Genomic DNA, 23,780 nt, shown 5'->3' with positions numbered 1-23,780 from the left:
TTTGTTTAGGATAAAAACATTTCTGGTCCTGGTAAAAGGCTGAGAGTGAATTGCATCATGAATTTCATATTCACCAGGTGTATTTCAGCAAATCCTGATGCATTTCATTAGTAGCATATCCTGAAAATGATGTCAAAAGGTACTGCTACAAATTAACAGGGACTGTTACAAATGCCCTTACTGCTGTACCTTCACAATAAAAACCTCCAGCCTACTAATGAAAGTCGTATTATGTAAAGTGGTAGTAACAAAGCTATGTTGTGACTGAAAGTTATCAGTAAACAGTCAAATAAAACTGATATCTAAAGTGGATCGATCCAGGCCAATCAGGAAAAAAGAAGTAGTATATTTGTCTATGTAAAGCTCTAAAATTTCACAATCTTCCTTATTGCTCAGGTTACTCTTCCTCCATAGATGGCCACATAATGGAGCTTTGTCTGACTGCTGTCAAATTTGCCCGGAAAAAAGGCAATATTGTCCTGGCATCCCGCCTGCTTAGCCAGTGCACTAACGGAACACAAGAAGAGAAGCAGCCAGATGAACTGAGCCGGCCCTTCAGGTGTCTCACTCTGGATGGCACGCTGGGGGAGAAATGGGGACCAGAAGTCCAGATAGAAAAGGCTAAAGTGCTGAGAACTGCAGGTGAGGAACAGGAGACATTAGAAATCTGTGCACTACTCGTCTCTCCATTCGATTTCCCCTCCTGTTGTTCTCCTTCCTGTATGTAGGATAGAAGAGTTTGATTTTTGATTCCTATATGTTTGTGTAGTCTGTCCTCTTTCCATGGTGATGGGGTTGGGGAACTCACACTTTGGAATTACAACTGCATTTCCCAAAAAATTAGATGGGCAGCAACATGTCTCTAAAGTTGGGACAAGGGGCAAAAAAAGAACAGTTGTATAATGCTAAAACAAAAACCTGTTTGAACATCTAAAAACTAACTAGCTTGATTTGGAAAAGGTCAGTAACATAACTGGGTATAAGTAGGGAAACCCCAGAGAGGCCTTCTCTCAGCAGTGAAGATTGTGTGTGTGTGTGTGTGTGTGTGTGTGTGTGTGTGTGTGTGTGTGTGTGTGTGTGTGTGTGTGTGTGTGTGTGTGTGTGGGGGGGGGGTCACAACTCGATGAAAGACTTTTGGCAAATAGTGCAACAATATAAGAATAATGTTCCTCAACATACAATTGTAAAAGGTTTAGGGAGTCCATCATAAAAAAATGCACACAAAAAAAATCCTTTAAAGATTCTTAAATTCTGGAGAAATCATTAATATTGAACAAAATATGCATGTTTTAGACCACCATAATGCTGCCACTGTCTTTTTTAAGGGAAGGCCTTGCTCAATTTAGCAAAACAATGCAAAAAAAAAAAAAAAAATGCATTTTGCACATTTTACAACAGCATGGCTCCATGGTAAAAAAAAAAAAGGTCCAGATACCAAACTAGCCTGCTCTCAGTCTAGGCCTGTCACCCATTGAATACATTCAAGAATCAAATTAAACATTATGACAAAAGACACCCCGAATTGTTGATCAAGCAAGAATGAGACAACATTTCACTTTCCAAACTCCAGCAACTGCTCTCCTCAGTTCCCAAAATGTGTACATTGTTGTTAAAAGAAGAGGTGAAGCACCACAGTGGTAAACATGCCCCTGTCCCAACTTTTTTTTTAAACATTTTCATGGCATCAAATTCAAATAGAGCATATATTCTTATAAAACACGGGGATTTCTCCATTTCAACATTTGATATGTGTTCTTTGGTATACTTTCAATTAAATATAGGTTTACATAATGTGCCAATCATTGAATTCTCTTTATATTTACATTTTATAAAGTATCCTAACTCTTTTGGAAATAGGGTTGGTTTGATAGGTGAAGGATGAAGTAAAGGAACAAAACATTTGGAACACCCTAAGTGTAACCCAGTACAATTCAACAGCACCAAAAATGACAGTCTCCAAAAGGACCATTAAAGTAAATTAATACCTCTAACTAAGTGACAGTCAACATTAAAGTAAAACAAACATTAAACCTTTAGGTAAAATCATACATTAAAAATACAACATATTTACACAAATACACAATGGTGCAGAACCTAGTGGTTAAAAATAACCTTTGAAGAGGTACATGGGTGAGAAAATATCAGCTGATGAAGACTGATCACTGCTGACACCCAATTCTTTAACTTTGAGTATTTCTGCAGTACATTCATGGCGTGAATTGGAACACTTTACTCTAAACTGTGTCCTTTGTCCACAGGCCAATCCTTGACAGCAATGGAGATGCTGAGCAGGGCTGCTCTATCCTACTGTCATGTGGGGAAAAATGAGGGTGCAGCCTGCCGCTCACTGCTTACACTCTGCAAATGGCTGTTGGCCGACTGGAAGGATATGACGCCTCAACTTAAACAGGTACGCAATTTTTTTAGGATACAAGCTGGACATCAAGTATTTATTAATGCAAAGTGATCTGTTTTTGCTTGGAAGCATTTTGAACTTTTTTTGTCAAATTTAAATGCTCGATTGTGATTGGATATTTTATTTTCCAGGTGGCAAAGCTGTCAGGAGCAGTAAATGCTTCCAGTGCTTCGGGCAGTATGTCACCTCTGAGCCGGAATATTGCTGCTCTGCTGGAGGTTCCGTTGGAGCATCAGGGCATTCCACACATCATTGCTGAGACCTCTGGTAACACAAGTAGTACATTTATGTATTTATGGATACATCCAGATACAGTGGTGTGAAAAAGCGTGTGCCCCCTTCCTGATTTCTTGTTTTTTTGCATGTCTGTCACACTTAAATGTTTCAGATCATCAAACAAATTAAAATATTAGTCAAAGATAACACAAGTAAACACAAAATGCAGTTTTTAAATGAAGGTTTTTATTATTAAGGGAGAAAAAAAAAAAATCCAAACCCACATGGTCCTGTGTGAAAAAGTGTTTGCCCCCTAAACCTAATAACTGGTTGGGCCACCCTTAGCAGCAACAACTGAAATCAAGCGTTTGCGATAACTTGCAATGAGTCTTTTCCAGCTGTGGAGGAATGTTGGCCCACTCATCTTTACAGAGTTGTTGTTGTAATTCAGCCACATTGGAGGGTTTTCCAGCACCAACCTCCTTTTTAAGGTCATGCCACAGCATCTCAATAGGATTCAGGTCAGGACTTTGACGAGGCCACTCCAAAGTCTTCATTTTGGTTTTCTTCATCCATTCAGAGGTGGACTTGCTGGTGTGTTTTGGATCATTGTCCTGCTGCAGAACCCAAGTTGGCTTCAGCTTGAGGTCACGAACAGATGGCCGGACATTCTCCTTCAGGATGTTTTGGTAGACGGTAGAATTCATGGTTCTATTTATCACAGCAAGTCTTCCAGGTCCTGAAGCAGCAAAACAGCCCCAGACCATCACACTACCACCACCATATTTTACTGTTGGTATGAGGTTCTTCTTCTGAAATGCGGTGTTACTTTTACGCCAGATGTAATGGGATACACACCTTCCAAAAAGTTCAACTTTGATCTCGTCAGTCCACAGAGTATTTTCCCAAAAATCTTGGGGATCATCAAGATATTTTCTGGCAAAAATGAGACGAGCCTTAATGTTCTTTTTGCTCAGCGGTGGTTTTGGTCTTGGAACTCTGCCATGCAGCCATTTTTGCCAAGTCTCTTTCTTATGGTGGAGTCATGAACACTGACCTTAACTGAGGCAAGTGAGGCCTGCAGTTCTTTGGATGTTGTCGTGGGGTCTTTTGTGACCTCTCGGATGAATCGTTGCTGCGCTCTTGGGGTAATTTTGGTCGGCTGGCCACTCCTGGGAAGGTTCACCACTGTTCCATGTTTTCTCCATTTGTGGATAATGGTTCTCACTGTGGTTCTCTGGAGTCCCAAAGCTTTAGAAATGGCTTTAGAACCTTTTCCAGACTGATAGATCTCAATTACTTTCTTTCTCATTTGTTCCTGAATTTCTTTGGATCTCGGCATGATGTCTAGCTTTTGATATTTTGGTCGACTTTACTTTGTCAGGCAGGTCCTATTGAAGTGATTTCTTGATTGAGAACAGGTGTGGCAGTAATCAGGCCTGGGTGTGGCTAGAGAAATTGAACTCAGGTGTGATAAACAACAGTTAAGTTATGTTTTAACAGGAGGGGGCAAACACTTTTTCACACAGGGCCATTTGGGTTTGGATTTTTTTTTCTCCCTTAATAATACAAACCTTTATTTAAAAACTACATTTTGTGTTTACTTGTTATCTTTGACTAATATTTAAATTTATTTGATGATCTGAAACATTTAAGTGTGACAGACATGCAAAAAAATTGGAAATCAGGAAGGGGCAAACACTTTTTCACACCACTGTATATTCCTTCATAAAAATCTAAGCTAGCGATGTGTTGTTCCCTTCCAAAGACATTTAGGTATTTTTTCATCCTAAAGTTAAAAGTACAAGTGTCAGTGTGATTGTTGCTACATTTTAATCTTGATGGTCTTGCCTGTGCAGTGAGTGTGGGTGTTGGGGAGCCCGACTTTGTGTTGGGCCAACTCTATCAGCTCTCCACAAGCCTGGCTCCAGAGGTGGCCAAGTCCTGGGCAGCCCTCGCCAGCTGGGCTTACCGCTGGGGCAGGAAGGTGGTGGATAATGCAAGGTTAGTAGAAGAAGTTAAATACATGCACAGTTACAACTTTCTAGTTTAGCCTATATAATCTAAGACAGTGATGTTGCTTTAACTCCATGGTTTTATGCTGCAGTTGAGAGGAGTGTTGTACCAAACCATATCTTATACTTGTAGATCCATGAGCCCTATGAAGAGTATACTGTAGGGAAATTACCTTGGATTTTCTTTTCTTTTGTCTAGTCAAGGAGAAGGATTGCCTCTTCTTCCTGAGGAAAAGAAGGAGGTAGAGGAGCTGCTGCCAGCAGCCACAAGTGACGAAGACAGGGACACCATCTTCAGCATTCTAGGACAGGCTTTGTGTCGACCTACTGGCATACAGGTAGAGTCTGACTTTCCGACACACCTTGGACACTGGTTTCTATCTAAAAACAGACTGAAAGAGAAGATACATTAGTGACACACTTTGTCAGGAAGTAAAGAAAAAGAGTAAATTAATGATTAAATAAGTAAGGAAAAAAATGCAAATGTTGCTGTTTTTCTTTGTCTCGCAGATGTTTATTTTTTTCTCACCGAGCCTTTGGCCCAATTTGTGAAATTGAACCACTGTAAAAAGACATCACGTCTGTGGACAACCCCATTTCCAAAACAGTTGGGATGCTGTGTAAAATGTAAAAAAAACAATAACATATAAACCCATATTTATTGCAAATTGACCAAAGACAACATATCAAATGTTGAAACTGAAATTTTTTTGTTTTGTTTTATGAAAAATATATGCTTGTTTCAAATTTGATGCCAACAACACGTCTCAAAAAAGTTGGGACACTTTCACAAAAGTGGTGAACCCCTCCCCATGTTCTCTGCTGGGAGACTCTGCCTCTCTAAAATGCTCTTTTTATACCCAATAATGTTACTAATCTGTTGCCAATTAACCTAACTAGTTGTGAGATGTTAAACCAGGTGGTTACACAAATTTTTCAGTCATTTCTTGCCCCTGTCCCAACTTTTTTTAGACGTGTTGCTGGCATCAAATTCATGAGTATATATTTTTCATAGAACAATAACCTTTCTCCGTTTCAACACTTGATATGTTGTCTCTGGTCTATTTTCAAATAAATATGGATTTTTGTGAATTGCTGATCCTTGCATTCTGTTATTTAACATTTTTTATACAGCGTCCAAACTTTTTGGGGAAACAATGTTTTATTTCATTTTTAGTGCGTGTAGGCCCGCTTTGTTTCATACAGACATGGAGGAATTTGTTGGTACCCTTACCTGCATATTCCACTGAACACGGGTCCGTCACATCATGTGTGCGCAACGATTTTCTTCCTGTCCTCTGTGCGGCTTCATATCCCACCGGGAGTGTGTCAGAAGCGCAGTGTTTTATCAGCAGTAATAAGCATAAATATGTACCTATACTATTTAAGCTTTTCATTTACAGCTCCTTGCTGAGCAGGGCAGCTTGTATTGATCCTAATGTTCTGTTATGTGTCAGGATGAGGACATGGCTCTACAGCAGGAAGACGATGAGGACGACATGGTGGACGTAATCTGGCGGCAGCTCACCACTTCGTGCCCCTGGCTAGGGGAGGCAGGCCAGCTTGTCACTGATGGCTTGATCCGGGTTTGGAGACGGGTTGTGGACCGCATCTTTGGTCTCTACCGCGCCTCTTGCCAAGCCTATTTCACATTCCTCAAGCTTAATGCAGGACAGGTGAAACTTGATGACAGCATCTGCTGGATTGTTAGGGGGCAACACAATCAGAACCTGATGATGATGATGAAGCACTGTGATGCTATTTTAGACCAAGATTGGTGTTTAGCCCTCTGTTCAGTGCTTGATCCTGAGTGTTTGTTGTGTGTTTTAGGTCCCTATAGATGAGGATGACCCTAAACTCCTGCTGTCCTATCACAACAGCAAACAGAGCAATGATGATGTAATCGTCATGGCAACCCTGCGTCTTCTCCGTCTGCTGGTGAAGCATGCTGGTGAACTGAGGGAAGGGCTTGAGCTAGGCTTAGCTTCAACCCCTACAGCACCCTGGAGGGGTATGTTAAACTAAAGAATGTGCATTCATCTGTGCATTTTTTGTATGCAAACATGGTGGTTGTAGTCGTGATTCTTTTTTTTATCTGTGCTCCAGCTTTGTTCAGTACAAACAAGAACAGTGCAATCATTTGTTTATCTGTTTTGGCCGGTTACTAGTGCCAATAGGACGTTTTACAAACTATTGGAATCAGCAGAATTGGCTACAATAGTGACCGATTGCTGCGCAGTCTCCACCGGTCACATATGGGGGTAGATTACTGTTTTGTAGGTGGGCATAAATAAGTCGCAAATCTTTGTCTCCACGCCGGCAACAGCCATAGCCAGAGGCATTATGTTTTCTGGGTGTCTATCCCGTTTCTGTCTTAAGGACAGCATCTTAAGGACACCTTGAGGGATTTTTTCAAACTTAGCGCAAACGATAAGCGGATAAAAATTTTGGGGGTCAGAGTTTAGCTCACTGTCATTATTATAGCGGCCTTTAAAGATCCACAATCAGTCGACCTCTCGTATGAATCAATTATTTTCTGGCACAACCCAGACCTAACTGCTGCCTTTTTATGTACTGATAATTTGTGTCCTCCTCAGGTATCATTCCCCAGCTCTTTTCCCGTCTCAACCATCCAGAGGCATATATCAGACAGAGCATATGCAGCTTACTGTGTCGAGTGGCCCAGGACTCTCCACATCTCATCCTTTACCCTGCCATTGTGGGCTCACTTTCCCTGGGATGGGAGTCCCAGAATGCAGGTATTCTGGAATTCTGTTGACCTGGTTGCATGCAGCTGGTTACATGCAATCGGAAATGATCTGAAAGTCTTAAAAACGTTTTATTTATTTCATTCGAGGTTATGAATTTTCATAATCTGCATTGTAACTAGACATTCAAATGTCATTTATGATTTAACTACAGTTTACAATGGAGCACATAAACACCATTAGGAAAAACTAAATGCAAAATGGTATTGCATCAAAATAAAAATCTATTTAGTGACCTTAATCATCAAAAAGACAATTATCAGTGATAAAAGTACAAATGTAAATACCATGAATGTATTAATTGATGATGAAATGTGTTCACAGGGAGCAAATTGCCATCAGCTCTGCCCACCTTCTTAGGAAACATGCAAGGAGAGGACCTGGGTGGTGAGGAGGAGGATATACAGCAGATGGAGAGTGAAGGACAAGGAGGAGCTCTTGAAGAGCTGGCCACCTGCTCTAGTCAAGATCAAGCTATGATGCAGGACTGCTACAGCAAGATTGTGGAGAAGCTGTCTTTGGCCAACCCTACCATGGTGCTCCAGGTAGGAGGCTGCACACGGTTACACTACATTTGGTTGAGGGAGGTTTTACCAGTCTCAATTTTTTTTATTTTTTTTTTCATGAAAGACATGTATATGTTTTCCCCACCTGTATGCCTTCAAGCTCACCTCAACTTTGATTGACAAGTTCTGTTACGAATGAAGGCAATGAGAACTAGCCATTCAGAAGCATACAAGGGTTTTTATGTAATGTGGGTGGGGAAAAAAAAATGCAGTCCACAGAGAAGATAAATACTCTGCTAATATATCTTTGGAAGTTTTCCGAGACTCTGTCTACAATCGCACCCTCCTACTGTTCAATCTCATGTGGCCAGGGAGGTGGACAACAGTCCCATGGATCTCAAACCTCTTAATGATATTTGCAACTGTAGTCACAGCTTGGAAATGGTCTTTAATCCTTTACCCGTAATATACTTAAATACTTGTATATTTTTTCTCATCCCCTCTGACAACTAGCTCTCTGGTCCATGTTCCGTGTGGTGCACACAATGTTACTAAACAGCAGAGTGACCACACACCCCATTTAAATTTGAATGAATGACAAGATTGATGACGTGTGAGATAGTAATTAAAGAAGTTTGAAATATCTCTATAATCCAGTTTTTGTATAATCTTTTCAAGGGGTATCAATTAAAATATCAGGGCCATTTTTTAATATTCTTTATAAAAGAAGCAATAATTGATCTTTTTTCATGCATCCCTTGCTGACATACAGGAATGGGAGAAAGCATGAGATAATTGCAGTCAATTTCACATTTTTTTACAGGTAACTGAAGCATTGTGTCAATGAGCTAAAGGCTAATGTGTTTAGAGTACCAACAAATTCATCCACGTCTTCATCCGTTTTAAAAAGGTAGTTAGAGAAATGTACAAATGTTAATTCCCAATATGTTAAATTTCATGATAGACAGCACAAACTTTTAGGTCATAAACAACACAAAAAAAAACGTTTCCACCAGACTTAAAGGAGTTCCTACATACAGGTGAGCCAATAAGGATAATGCATCTCGTTCTCTTTCAGTCGATTCAATTGGTACAATATAGTATGGGACATACATTTACAGACCCAGCAGAAAGAACAGAATGACACATGAAAGTTTCTGTGACATTTAAGTCGTAAAACCAAACCCAAGTGTGCTGTGATGACTTATGGTCCACAGCACAGATATCACACACTGCTACCATTTAAACAAGGCCCATGATGTCGCACTGCCACTGGTCAAATTTGCGCTTACCCCTTGAGGCAATTGAAGACTTTTGCTGTTGTAAACCTCCATAATCTAGTGAGAAAGGTGCTGTTCAGAGTGGGTGGTTGAAATTGCAAAACAGACAAACCCACTGGTCAGATAAATGCAATTTCTGTTGGTGTGTATTCCATGCACAGAACAAAGGGAATCCAATGAGCTCCTTTTCATGTCATTTTGGTGTCCTAAAAGTCACTTTGCACCTCAGTGTTTTCCTGTTGGTTATACGGCAACTTTTAGTTTGAAAGAATGTGCTGTGACATCGTTTTGATGAAAATTAGGTTGCATCTCATTGTCTACCTTTCTGTGATAGGAGTAAGACGTTTTTGTTTTAATAACATTTTGTTAACAAGTTATGGATTTGGGTAGTTTGACTTTGCCAATATATTTTCCAATTCTTCTGAAGTTGTGTCTCCTTGTGATCCTGAGGGCATTCAATAACGTTTGTGTGCGACACTCCTGGAGTTGCAGGACTGTTTTCCCTTCTGTGAATGATAGACCTGAAAATGTGATCAACTTTTCTGCTTCATTTTTGGACATCTACATGCTGCTTGTTACAATTGTTTTGCTCTCATTATCAGCCCAGCTTCAAGTTTATATGCTTTAATCAGAGCTGTGTGAATTGAGTTAGATATGAAGCATCTGAAGTGCAAAATAAAATAATAACATTAGGTTCTAAACAGATGAGACAGAGCCTTCCTCCAGCGCAGGTCCTATTGTAACAGCAGTGTACTGCCGCTATTAAATGCATAAATGGGATACACTGACCTGTCAGTGGAGTCAGACCTGCATATTGTGCTCTTTTCACACATCAACAGCAAACTCACAATGTCCTATGGAAATGCTTTTAGCCTTGTTTTATTTTGTTTGTCCTCGTACACCTTGGGTAGCAGGAAATCTTACTCATGAACCAACTGAAAGAAGTACATCTAACATGCATACATCTAATGCATGTTGTATTTGTTGTTTGTTATATTTATCTCTGCATCTTAAAAACACCTTGTTGGCTTTTATTCTGAGTGACTGGGAATGAGTCCATTATTTAACTTGGGGTGCCATGACAAAAAAAAATTTCTTTTAAAGGGGTGTCGTGGTCTAGAAAGTTTGGGAACCACTCATCTCAAGAACCTGTTAACCGGTCCTGTGTGCTGACCAGGTCCAGCAGCTGGTGGGTGAGCTGCGCAGAGTGACCTTACTGTGGGATGAACTGTGGCTGGGTGTGTTACAACAACAACACATGCATGTCCTGCGTAGGATCCAACAGCTAGAGGACGAGGTCAAGAGGGTGCAGAACAACAACACACTGCGCAGGTGAGATTTGCCTATTTACAAGACTTCCAGTCTATTCATAACTAACGGCTGCATTTGATATATACATCATGTTCTGATTTATGTGAAGATGTAAATTCATCTGTGATTTCTGTTCTTATTAACCAGTGTGTTTTGGTGGCATTAATATCATTAAGGGTTGAAGTACCAACTACCTACAGTGATGGAACTGTTTGGTCAGTAGGGTAGCCCCGGAGGTATCGCACTACGGAGAGCACTTTTTGCATGGCCAATCACAGAGGCCCTCCTACCACCGCTACAGACCAGTCATCTGATTTTGCACGGGCTTTCCTATCCTTTTGAATGGTCCATGGCCCCTCACAAGGCATTCTAAAGATAATTTCTTTCACACGCTCATGCAAGCATGGAAGTGTGGTACTTCATTTCATTTTAAGAGAACCAGGGTTACCCGGGTAAACAATCTCTTATAAACCACACTCTCTATCTGTCTATGGGAGATATAGTGCAATCACTAAACTGCATGATCTGAAAATCCCTAACATAAAAACTAGAGAAAGCTGACATTGCGTGCCATCTGCATGGAATAGTACACGACAGGGAACCTACACAAAGGACTGAAGATGCCATCAACTCCAATCCTTACAACTGAATAAAAGTTGTTGAGGATTCCCACCTAGCAGCTACACAGTGTCACTTACATAGATTCCCCTGGGGAATGCACTCCCCACCTCTTGTACACCAACATAATGGCCTCCACAACTGAGGGAAACTGCCTGCAAGATAGAGGCTTACTTCTTAGAGCCCACGATAAAAAAAAAAAGCGGGGCGAACATAGAAAATTCGCTCATCAGCAAAAGGCAGGGCTGAAAAGGTAGTTGGTCCACTGTGGGATAGGTATAAGAAGACTCATTAATCATTCGATCAAGTTCGTACTAACATGCCTTCTCCTCAGGTTACGTCTTTGTGTTTTTGCTAAAAAAAATAAAGAGTACATTCCATGTTTTTGCATGATGCCAAAAGATCTACAAATACCCGGCCAAATCTTTGCCACACAAGGTGGAGCACTTCATAGTTGGGTCTCCACTCCCGGAGCCTCAGGTGATGCCAGTGGTGAACACTACCAGGTCCCTCCAATGCGACTCAACATGAAGTCCCAGATCAAGATGTCAGTGGGGCAAATCCTTAAAGGAAAATGTTGCTAGTTTTTATGTGGACGTCCGCTTTGTGTTGATGTTAAATGTTGCCGGATTGAGCAATAAATTCCTCAGTACATGCTACAGTGGGTCCTCCTGTGGAAAGTTAAGAATTTTCTATATTTAGGCATAAATCTGACCTAAAATATTGTGGCTATAGGTGGCTGTAGTGTCCAGGGGTTCATAGTCAGTTCTAATCAGATCTGCCGCTCAGGGCTCCACCACTAGCTGTTTGCTCACTGCAGCTTAGTTTCTGGAGTTTCACCCGGCAGTGATCCCTTTGAGTGCTGTCTGCTGAGCCTTAGCTTCCAACCGCGACTCCCTCGTCCAACCGTCTTTTTCTTCCTCTTTGGAGGGTGAGATGTGCGGTTTGATGCAGGGTCGATACACCCACATAATTACTGTCAGAATAGCCTATTTATGTCTGTACTTAAACTCCCAGACCAGAAGCAACATCTGGAACATTTTAAGTAATTTACTTTTTACCATTCATAGTGTGCTTTCAAAGCTGGGAAGACACTGAGATTTTTTAAACATCGGGAGTGATGTGTTAACCAACAATACTTGTTTTAATCTTGATTTCCTGCAAGGTCAGAACTCTCTCTGCCCACACTGCAGCAATCAATCCACTGGCTTCCATTTAGCTGGCTACTGAACATGAAATCAAATGCTTTGTCCATTGGTAACAAAAAGAGAGCAAGGCTATTAGTCACTGCATTACTTAAGAGTGTACAGGTCAGACTCCCACAGTGGAGCAGTTACCACATTTGCAGGTAATGTCAGTATGGCAGCATTAGAGTGCCCTTAATGTTACAATAAGACCTACAGCCAACGAAACCGACTAACACATATTTAGTTTTATGGATTTTTCTTTTTTTTTTTTCTTTTCAATCTTCTATCCCACAAAGTATAGAACATTGACCCCAAAACATTCTGTAAAATTGTTCTACTGCTTCTCTATCCCTAGCAGATCATTTAGAAAAAATGTGATCGTGGATGCCTGATTAATGGTCTCCTCCGAACAGCTGATGTTGAGATGTGTCTGATACTTGATCTCTGGGAAACATTGATGTAGGCTCTAATCTGAGGTGCTGTGAAAAGGTGATGAGGCTTGAAACTCTAATGAAGCTGTCCTCTGCAGTCGATGTAATTCTCGGTTTTCCTTTCCTTAGGTCGTCCTCATGCCACTTTGTCTTGGCCCCCTGGTGTTTCTTGTTCATCCCGTACAATCTTTGTTGTTCCGCAGGGATGAAAAGATTGCCATTATGCGCGAGAAGCACTCCGCTCTAATGCGTCCGGTGGTGTTTGCTCTGGATCACGTCTGCACCATCACAGCAGCTCCAGCAGAGACGCCACATGAGACCTGGTTCCAGCAGACCTATGGTGATGCCATCACTTCTGCCCTGGAGCGTCTTAGAAATCCTACCAACCCCGCCAACCCGGCCAGTAGCTGGCTTCCCTTCAAACAGGTGGGTTTGTTTGTATTAACCTGTATATGCACCTGTATGCATCCTGTACATGAATTTTAGATGGGTCCGTTTGCATAAACGTAGACTTTTTGATAGTTCCATACGTGTCTGCTTTCAATTCATTATTAATAAATGAAACCTTTTTGGAAGCTTAATTCAAGTGGTGTGCCTGTTGGTCAGATAATGATGAGCCTGCAGCAGCGTGCTCAGAAGCGAGCCAGCTATCTGCTTCATCTGAATGAGATCAGTCCTCGCCTGGTGTCAATGACTACAACAGAGATGGCCTTACCAGGCGAGGCGTCTGCTTCGGATGCTGTCACCATACAGAGTGTAGGCAACACCATCACTATCCTGCCCACCAAGACCAAACCGAAGAAGCTATACTTCCTGGGCTCAGATGGACATAATTACCCATATCTTTTTAAAGGTAGGAAACCAGGTCACAGCAGTGAGTCTTGGTGAAAATTTATTTTTTTAAAACCTCTGCCGTGGAAAGATAGAAAGAAAACACAGTTCTCAAAATCACTTTGTTTAATCCCAAATATTGACAGTTACATTGTGCGCAATTTAATGGCAGTTTAAATTTGAATTATTTGTATTTTTTAATAATATGTATTATGCTGTATGCTGTGTTAAGAAGGTATGCCTTACCATCTATGTATGTAGGCTTCAAAGCTACATAATAGTCTAGGCCGTAGCTGCTATGTGCTGTTTCAGGAATTTTACTCGCATGTCTGGGCTTGTCCATGAAGACACCACATGGAGACATCCAATGGTCAAAAAAATCTGTTGCATTATATACCTATAATACAAGGGGAAATAGATATCATATTTTTCCTTTATCGCAATACAAAAGAGGTGAATGGAGTTTACTTGCTACTGCTTACAGCAATAAAAATCCAGCAGCACCACCTCATTTCCAAAAAGTGTTGAGTGTGGATAATCATACCTCACTATCAACAGTTTACAAATGGATTATTGTGTAAAAAAAGTGATTTTGATCAAAAAAAAAAAAATAATGTCGAGAAACTTGGAAAAAAGACCATGCAGATAATTCAAAACCGCTCTAACACAGTCCCAACGAGGATTCTAAGCTTTATATTTATTGTGGATTACAGGGCTGCTGCAATAAATAGTGCACATGTATTGTGGCGCCTCCTCTTCACTGTATATTAAGCAGAGATAAGAAGAAATTCAAGCAAAATTTACTCTATGAATGTTTTAGAGTATAGTTGATTTAATTGTGTATGTTTCAGTAGTAATGAAGCAGTGATTAATATCTCTTAGGTCTGGAGGATTTGCATTTGGATGAGCGCATCATGCAGTTCTTGTCGATCGTCAACACCATGTTTACGAAGATCAACCAACAAGAGCAGCCGCACTTCCACGCCCGCCATTACTCTGTCACTCCCCTCGGAACCCGATCAGGACTGATCCAGTGGGTGGACGGTGCCACACCGCTCTTTGGCCTCTACAAGCGTTGGCAGCAGAGGGAGGCTGTGTTGCAGGCTCAGAAGGTAGTGTTTTTCTCTATACTGTACTGCACTGTAAAACAGTAGGTAAACTTAACACCCGATCAGGTGAAGAGCTAAAAATTTGCTTATCAAAAGTGCACCAGGGGCCTTTCTTATAAGGTATTATGTAGAAACCATACTAAAAGTTTATGTACGCACAATAAACCCTTAAATCGCGCACACAAACAAAATTCAGATTTATAAAATAGATTTATAAAGCACTGTTCCCTTTATAAATCACACTTCACCTTGAAGTGTGCAAACGTAGATCAACCTCATATCCTGCCTTCTACATGCTCACATTTAACTACAAATGGTCAATGCAAAGCATATTATGAAGGTTAGTGCATGTAAAATCAGCCATGTGGCTCAGTTGTTCCCATCAAGTTTTATATTTTCCTGTCAAGTTTGTTTTTATAAACCCCCATGTTTGCATGGAGATTGGCGTACATCTCTTTTCAGGCACCGCTTTGTGCATATGCAACGGTTATAAATGTGGCCCGCAGGCCTCGTTCTGACCGCCCTTTCTGCTGTAGCCCCAAACTAATATTTTCAACTGAGCTAAAGTTCTTTTTTTTATATATATATATATATATAAGGCCCAGGACTCATTCCCTCAGCAGCCTGTGCCACCAGTACCCCGCCCCAGTGAGCTCTACTACAGCCGCATCGGGCCAGCTCTGAAGGCAGTGGGGCTCAGTCTAGATGTGACACGGCGAGACTGGCCTCTCAGCGTTATGAAGGATGTGCTGAAAGAGTTAATGGAGGCCACGCCCTCCAACCTGCTGGCAAAGGAGCTCTGGTGCTCCTGCACCACACCCAGCGAGTGGTGGCGGGTAACTCAGGTAACTGTGATTTTTAGCACTTATAAATGATAGGATGTGTTTAAAAATTTAAACATTTTCCTTACTACCTTACAAAACAACACATCTTCATTTCATTCTTGAATGGCTACAGTATGTGTTTTTCAATGGGTTGATTAATATCCAGGCTTTACACAGTTGTCCACCATCAATGATATGTTCAATAAGTATTCCTTTTCTTTTATGCTGCAGTCCTACGCCAGATCCACGGCTGTCATGTCAATGGTGGGGTACATCATCGGCCTCGGTGACCGTCACCTTGATAATGTGTTGATTGACATGACCACTGGAGAGGTAGTCCACATTGACTACAACGTATGCTTTGAAAAAGGTCAGTTTAACTGGTTTGCTTAACTAAGTGTCAAGTCAGGTTAATAACCACTTCATGTGAAATATACAGACTTGCTGATTGAAGTAATTTGTACAGCATGTCATAAAAGCTAAATATCTCGGCAAACAGAGTGGTAACAGTGAAAGGGGAAAAAGGTATATTAAAGTTGTTTGATGTATCTGTTGAGTGGATGTTTGTGTGTGTGTCACTAGGGAGGAGCCTGCGGGTGCCGGAGAAGGTCCCATTCAGGATGACACACAACATCGAGACTGCCCTGGGAGTCACAGGGGTGGAGGGGATCTTCAGACTGTCCTGTGAACAGGTCACTGCCACATCACACCCTGCTGGGCCCTACCTCATCCTATTGCTTTCACACTGAATTACGTATACACATATTTGCAATTCAGCACTTGTAAAATGATGTGCACACCTGTTCAAGGAGTAACATTTGGTCAAATAGTCTGTGGGACCTTGTCTTGCTCTTTAGTAAATATTTTTGCTGTGTCTTACGGGTACATCCTGCTCTGCTGAAAAAGTGCTGAAGTCGAATGTGTCTCTGCAGGTGGTTCAAATTATGCGCCGGGGTAGAGAGACCCTACTGACCTTGCTGGAGGCCTTCGTCTATGATCCTCTGGTGGACTGGACTGCTGGGGGGGAGGTTGGCTTTGCTGGTGCAGTGTACGGAGGAGGAGGCCAACAGGCGGACAGCAAGAAGAGCAAGAGGGAAATGGAGAGAGACATAACACGCTCTCTCTTCTCCTCCAGGGTGGCTGAGATTAAGGTGAGTTATGCAATACTGCATGTATGCAGATACTTATTGATACTCGTATCGATACTACTCTCCATAATTTGGTACAAAATGTGTGTGTGTGTGTGTGCTGCAGCAGGGAACAGACAGCTGTCCCCCTCCGCCCGCTCGGAGGTTCCTCTTATGTCGACCTCTCAGACAGATTAAAAAATACATTAAAAAAAATGCTGAGCCGGGTTGTCAAATATACTTGGGCGGCCGTCAATTTACCTGGACGAGTCGCCCAAGTAAAGTATATTTATGTTGCATCACCTTTCTTTTTCTATTTTTTTAACAACACTCTAAACATTTGGGAACTGAGGAGACCAGTTTTGAAAGTGAAATGTTGTCCGATTCTTGCCTGAAATAGGATTTCAGCTTCTCAACAGTTTGGGGTCTCCTTTGTCATATTTATTATTTCATGATGCTCCAAATGTTTTTAGTTAGCAACAGATCTAGATTACAGGCAGGCCAGTTTAGCACCCAGACTCATCCACCACAGCATGTCCACAGAGAAATCTTAGGTTCACACGGACCAATGGTCCAGCAATATGTGTAACTGCTTATGTTGATCAAACAATGAAATTTGGAATACTTATTCTTGGAGGTTAAAGCTTTTTCCTGCTCTGTTGGACAACAGAAGCAGTCTCTGAACCTATTGATCCACCCTTGTATGTACTAACGTGCTGTATAGGAATAATCCAGAAGCAAAATATTTAATATTTTGACTGTGTGGATTGTGTGCAGGTGAACTGGTTTAAGAATCGCGATGAAATGCTGGCAGTGCTACCACAAGTGGAAGAGGCTGTAGAAGAGTACTTGGTCCTGCAAGAGTTGCTCTGCCAGGGGGAGAAACTACAAGCCAAACTGCAGGAGGAGTTGGCCTTCTTAGAGGGGGCAGAGAACCATCCAGACCATCTCATCCTTACCCTGGAGCAAAGGTCCGAGACAGTACACTACTCACCGGGGGATTCATAATTATAAATACAAGCAGGCCACTATTTAGTTTGTTTAAGAAAAAGAAAGTACAAGGTAAAGAAAAGAAATAAGCTGCTGTTCCACTGTTTGAGGCTTGTACTTTCTCTTTTGTCATATGACAAAATGCAAACATTCAGTCGTCTTTGATACTGTGCCTACAGATACAGGTGATATACTTTAACAACATCACACCAGGAACATTACCTTTTTCAATCATATATTCAGCAAAAATATAAATAGATGTATTATGCTTTTGTGGAAAAAGTAAGAAAACCCTTGGAATCTGAAGCGTGTATTGCTTTCTTTTCATTGAAATAAGTTTTTGTTTAATGTGTTTTGCACACCTGAAACTGGCAAGCATGTTTCACTGGCAAGTGTTATAGTCACACTGGTTGAAAATCTGCTTGGAGATGGTCTCATAGTCTTTACCTTTAACCTGCTTGACTATAAAAAAAAAATGTAACAATTTGATTTTTTTTTTTTTTTTTTTTTTACAATTGTATATATCTGAAACTTTTTTGGCATACTCTACTTTTGGCTTTTGCATGCAAGTACTCTTTTAGTATAGATTCTACACACTGTTCTATACATGAGGCCCCTGGTCTTTTTCTATTTGGCAATTGGTAACCTGTAGTTTTACGCTAATGGTTCTATTGGACAGCAAAAGCTTTTTCCTGTTATGCCTCCCATGCTGGCCAGGATTGTTAACACATGCACTTTCATACAAAACATTGCCAACCATGAGAAGTTCTGGCTGAATATGCTGATGCGCGCAGTTCTGGATTTTCCTTACAGTAGAATGATTTGATCCCATGCCAGTATCATAGGCTTCCACAACCTTTTTTCTAATGATTGTCACCTAATCTGGATCCTCTGATTCTAGTTTTATGGATTTGAAAGTGTGATTATTGTATGGAAATATTTTCCTTTTTCATGAGATCTATTTTTTTAAAAATATTTATTTTAAATTATGAAGATGCCTACAAAAAGCCCTTTTTTTTTTTTACATTTGTATGTCACCATTACTTGAAGCCACTGTTTCAAAGACGATCAAGTTTTTGCTTATTCAAAAATGTTTTGGAAAGCCAACATTTTTATACATGACGGTATGCATTGAGGAGCCAGTCCAAATTCATAATCTAAATGCTGTGGGCTATAATATCTAGCACCATATTGTGAAACCTTACTCACCCAGCAGTCAAATTCACAGGTACTCTGAACATACCCAGCTGCAGTCACAGCAGCGGACTGTGCAGGAGGCCATTCAGAGCAAGCTAACCGACCTGGACCAATGGATATCCCAGTACCAGGCAGCATTCTCCAGCCTGGAGGCCACACAGCTTGCCAGCCTGCTCCAGGACATAAGCAGCCCCATAGATCTTGGTTAGTCCCAGTGGAAATGATTGAAGCAGCATAAATGAAACTGTTTAAAAATAAGCTCTCTTTTTATTTCTTTCAGTATTTCTTGGGTTTTCTATAACATATTGTCCCTTGGTCTTCAGACAAGTTTCTGGATGCAATACATTTAATTTGCTAAATATTTGGTCTGATTAGGCATACTTAGATTTAAACATAAATTTTAACTGAAAAGAAGATTGTTAATACATTTGACAATTGATTTGGCTTTAAAGAGGGTAAAGAATCTGCCTGTTTGCAGTCTGACAGTTGAAAACATTACTGTAAAAACTGCCAGCTTTATAGAATCTGATTAAAATGCTTTTAGTTTTTCAGCCCAAATTTATTTTCAATAAATTGAGAATGGAAAATCTATTGTTAAAATGCTGCATGTATTTTTCTTTTCTTGAGCTGTGCTACAACTTGTTATTGTTTTTGCGATACTTCTAGGTCCGCCAAGCTATGTTCCAGCTACAGCCTTCCTACAGAATGCAGGCCAGGCCCACCTGATCAGCCAGTGCGAGAGCCTGGAGGCGGAGTTGAGCTCCTTGCTGCAGCAGCGCCGTGGAGCTCTTCGTGGCTGTCTGGAGCAGCTGCACAGCTATGCCACAGTGGCTTTGCTATACCCACGGGCTACCCTAATGTTTCATAGGGCCCACCAGTGGAAGGCTTGGTTGGAGGAACTGCTGCGAGACATGACAGTGGAGCGCTGCCAGCACATCTATAGACAGTAAGGCACTGCAGCAGGCTTTAGATTCTGGTATATTACAAACAATTAAATGCCACGCATGATGAGGAGTAGGTTCTGAAACGGCCGAAAACATTCATGCAAGCTCAGCCTGTTGGCATTCTCCATCACCTCATGGTTGGAAGGTTAATGTCTGGAGCCTTTACATGTGTACAAATGTGATCACAGATTGTTTCCCTGTGTATTATAGCCGGGCACGCGTGAAACATAAGCAGCGTTTTCTGAAAAGAAAACTGTCCTGCAGCTTCACACGAGTTTCGCACAGCAAACACACTCATCTAACAGGAGGATGAGAAGGCACAACTTCGGTTAAGATGGGAAATATATTAACAGCTTTGAACTTCCCGAATCTGTAACTCGTAAATTAAACGTTGTTAAAACGCAAACTTGCATCTCATTACTCCCGCCGGAAGGAAGTCGACGAGCTACAATCACAGCTACTCTCAGTATTTTCTTTCCTGTTCAACTGGCCTACATGCTGCACTTTAAATGTATTAAATGATTATAATGGGAAGGAAAACCCTGCACTCTCGATTAACTTATCAAACCCACAGCTGAGTTTTATTTCCTCTTCCCTATGCAGATATGAGGTGTTGTATGCTCCCCAGCCTCCTGCAGCCTCCTGCCAGTTCCTGTCCAGTGTGGAGTTAACTTTGCAGCACCAAGTGGCTGAAACCAATGAGCGCATGATGCACCAAGCAGAGCGGCTGAAGGCTGAGGGCACAACTGTTGCAGCTTGCGAGGAGCAGCTGCAGGAGATTGAACACTGTATTACAGTCTTCCTACGGGAAAACGGAGAGCCAGGCTCCCTCAGCCTTGCCGCAATCATCACCTCTGCCCTCTGCACACTCTGCAGGTTTAAACGCAGATCTTTGATTCCATGTTTCACTGTGCTGTTTATCCTCTCAGTCTAATGTTAAGTAGAGCTCATGGACAATATAAATAAGCGGCTACATTGCTAAAATAATTGAAAGGTTGTTTTGTTTTTTTTTACATAATTTTAGAATTTCTTAAGCCTACAAACACAAGTACATTCTGTCCAACTTGTTGTTGTTTTTTTTGTTGTTGTTTTTTTTAAGAAATGTGATTCTAAAAGTGGATCTGAGGAAATGAAGGGGAATGATAAAATTTGCAGCTGAGAGAAGAAAGTAACTTTTTTTTTTTCTTAGGCGTAACCTGGTGATGGAGGGGGCTGCGGCCAGTGCTGGAGAGCAGCTAGTAGACCTGACTTCTCGCGATGGGGCTTGGTTTTTGGAGGAGCTCTGCAGTATGATCGGAAATGTCAGCGCCCTGGCAACATTGCTACAACGCTGCCCACTCCTGCCCCATGACCTGGAGCTCCCTGCTCCTTCAGCTATGATCCAGGCTGTCTACTTAGCAAATGCTGTGTACACCTGCTTGCAGGTATTGCACCCCCAAAACACTGACTAGAAGCAGCGTATTCCCTTTTCATGGGCACATATATATGGATGGGGCTGGAAAAAATATGAAGGAATTTCTTTGTTGTCTTGTTTCACTGTAGGAACTGAACACCAACTTCCGGCAGATCATCTTTCCAGAGGCTCTGCGCTGTATGATAAAAGGAGAACCCACCCTGGAGTCTATGTTGTCAGAGCTGGAGCAGCTGGTTGAGCAGAGCTCTGATGGTCTTGGCCTGCAAGGTTTGGCCGACTGTCTGCAGGCCACCACAGGGCAGGACCACGATGGACACAACCACTGCATCCACATCACCAGGTTAAATTCTTCTTGTTTTGGATTTCATCATACACAGCTGGGGCTCAACTCATTGCGAACCTGCACATGCAGAATCCAAAGCAAGTCTAATATCTGAAAAACTTTTTTTGTGCTTAGAATGCTACGTGTACAGTACTCTGAGCTGATCCAGCCTCGCAGCATGGATGGACAGGGCCAGGACACACCCAAGATGTCTGCGGGTCAAATGTTGTTGGTAGCCTTTGATGGCATGTTCACCCAACTAGAGACTGCCTACGGACAGCTCACAGAGAAGGTAGCACCCACATTCCCTTCACGTATAATAAGTGTCTTAATATGTTGTAAGTGACATACAAAATGTGTTGGTTCTTCTATTTAGTATTTTGGGATTTCTGATGCATTTTGGTTTTATATTTTCCATTCGCTTGCATCTAATCTAGATGTTTTTAAACAATCTCTAGACACCAGTCAGCTTCATTTTTGTCATCATAATTTCCTATTGGATTAAAGTTTACTATTTATGATTATCCATATATAAAAAGTCAACTTTCTCACCCCATTTCCTCTGCACTTCATTGTCCTTAGCTGTGTTCTTTAGAGGTGCCGTTGCCCTGGAGGAAAGTGGATGTTTTGAGGGAGGCTCAAGTCACACAGCTCCACCACTTTGACAGCCTAAATCAGCGTCAGCTGATTGAAGAGGTGCTCTTCCTCAAGAGACTGCAAACCATCAGGGATTTCTTCCGGCTGTGTTCCTCCTTTGCTCAGACACTGTCTGGTAAGAGCTCTTCCCTGCCATTACAACTCTCCACCCAGAGTGACTGTCTGATCGACAGTCACTCAAGGTGGGGGGGGGGGTTTCTTAAAGAAAACCTCTGGGCAAAATTGTATACGAGGCAAGGGAGACATACTTTAAACAAAACATGGAAAAACAAATTTCAATTTGTTTTAGTCATGTATTTCACAGCTCTTGCCTGTTGTACTATTAAATATGTATGCACTTTTAGACCAAATTCAAACTATAATGGAGGTTTCCCGGGCAGAGAAAATTATGCTTTGTTCATTACAGCTGGGCTTGATTGTTCTAGGAATTGAAATTTCAGGTTTTCTGTTAGCTGTCTTGACAAGTGTGTGACAAATCCTGTCAGGTACCTGCCCCCCCGCCGAGGACCTTTTACCTTCAAATGGACCGGTTGCTTTGGGGAAGCCGCTGTTCCGTCAGCCCAGTGCAACCGGGTCAGGTGCTGCGGTGGTCAGTGAGGAACAGATGACCTGCCCCATCAAGGCCTTCACAGCTGACTTTGTTCGACAGATGCTTATGGGTGTGCCCAGCCAAGCGCTTGGTCTGGCCCTCTGCAGCACTCTCTCTGCCCTTGGTCTGGACATCATCACTCTGGTGGAAGCGAAAGACTTTGGTGTAGACAACAAGGTATGGAATGTTGAAAATGAGAACTTTTGGGGAAAATGCCCTCAATTTGAATTTGATGGTAGCAACATGTTTCAAAAATGTTGGGACAGGGGCATGTTTACCACTTGTGTGGCATCACTTCTTTTTTTACCAACAAGTTTCTAAGTTTTGAAAGTAAAATGTCACATTCTTGCCCGATATACGATTTCAGCTGCTCACTATAGGGTCTCCTCTGTCATATTTTCATTCCATGATGCTCCCAATGTTTTCAATGGGTGACAGGTCTGAACTGCAGGCAGGCCAGTTTAGCACCTAGACTCTTCTGCTATGGAGCCATGCTGTTGTAATGCATGCAGAATGCGGTTTGGCATTGTCTTGCTGAAATTGCAACAGCCTTCACTGAAAAAGAAGTTGTCTGGATGGCAACATATCATCCTCCAAAACCTGTATATTTCTTTCAACATTAATGGTTCCTTCCCAGATATGCATGCTAGCAATGCCATGTGCACCCCCATACACTCACAGATTCTGACTTTTGAACTGTGCACTAAACTGGATGGTCCCGCTCTTCTTCATCCCAAAAAACTGAGTTCTTCATTTCTAAAAAAGAATTCCAAGTTTTGATTCATTAGATCACAGGGCAGTTTTCCATCTTAAATTAGCTTTGGCCCAGAAAAGGTGTACATATTTTGTTTTAAATTTAATGAGTTTAATAATTTGCAAATCATCGCAATCTGTTTTTATTCACATTCTACACAACACGTCTTTTTTGGTAAAAGGGTTCTAATAAAAGGCTTCTGTTGAGGGCCTATACGTGGCATTATCAATCGTAAGACACTCACTCATTGTACCAAGAAAACCGTGGATATGTA

The 23,780-nt window shown here is 41.6% G+C and overlaps 1 protein-coding gene across 5 annotated transcripts in view; it reads left to right on the top strand.

Annotated features, from left to right (window-relative positions):
* Nucleotides 1-23,780, top strand: part of smg1 (SMG1 nonsense mediated mRNA decay associated PI3K related kinase) — an 87,524-nt gene that overhangs the window by 51,809 nt on the left and 11,935 nt on the right. For 4 of the 5 annotated variants that reach the window (XM_069710123.1, XM_069710120.1, XM_069710122.1 and 1 more), the window contains exons 29-54: nt 397-642; nt 2,259-2,410; nt 2,548-2,683; nt 4,492-4,636; nt 4,847-4,985; nt 6,105-6,323; nt 6,478-6,658; nt 7,245-7,406; nt 7,740-7,960; nt 10,379-10,533; nt 12,952-13,174; nt 13,355-13,601; nt 14,462-14,691; nt 15,288-15,533; nt 15,744-15,882; nt 16,095-16,204; nt 16,445-16,663; nt 17,417-17,610; nt 18,858-19,030; nt 19,493-19,772; nt 20,374-20,646; nt 20,960-21,194; nt 21,313-21,524; nt 21,642-21,798; nt 22,089-22,278; nt 22,649-22,929. In XM_069710123.1, coding sequence (XP_069566224.1) covers nt 397-642; nt 2,259-2,410; nt 2,548-2,683; nt 4,492-4,636; nt 4,847-4,985; nt 6,105-6,323; nt 6,478-6,658; nt 7,245-7,406; nt 7,740-7,960; nt 10,379-10,533; nt 12,952-13,174; nt 13,355-13,601; nt 14,462-14,691; nt 15,288-15,533; nt 15,744-15,882; nt 16,095-16,204; nt 16,445-16,663; nt 17,417-17,610; nt 18,858-19,030; nt 19,493-19,772; nt 20,374-20,646; nt 20,960-21,194; nt 21,313-21,524; nt 21,642-21,798; nt 22,089-22,278; nt 22,649-22,929 — 5,165 coding nt within the window. The remainder of the gene's footprint in view (nt 1-396; nt 643-2,258; nt 2,411-2,547; nt 2,684-4,491; nt 4,637-4,846; nt 4,986-6,104; nt 6,324-6,477; nt 6,659-7,244; nt 7,407-7,739; nt 7,961-10,378; nt 10,534-12,951; nt 13,175-13,354; nt 13,602-14,461; nt 14,692-15,287; nt 15,534-15,743; nt 15,883-16,094; nt 16,205-16,444; nt 16,664-17,416; nt 17,611-18,857; nt 19,031-19,492; nt 19,773-20,373; nt 20,647-20,959; nt 21,195-21,312; nt 21,525-21,641; nt 21,799-22,088; nt 22,279-22,648; nt 22,930-23,780) is intronic. The other variant, XM_069710121.1, reaches the window with a different exon arrangement.

This window comes from Brachyistius frenatus, unplaced genomic scaffold (assembly GCF_029030835.1).
Source record: "Brachyistius frenatus isolate BFR_SWC_R1_liver_20210118 unplaced genomic scaffold, ASM2903083v1 Contig_90, whole genome shotgun sequence".
Taxonomy (NCBI): domain Eukaryota; kingdom Metazoa; phylum Chordata; class Actinopteri; family Embiotocidae; genus Brachyistius; species Brachyistius frenatus.
Note: the sequence above shows the minus strand (reverse complement) of the source record. Positions and strands in the feature narration are given on the sequence as shown.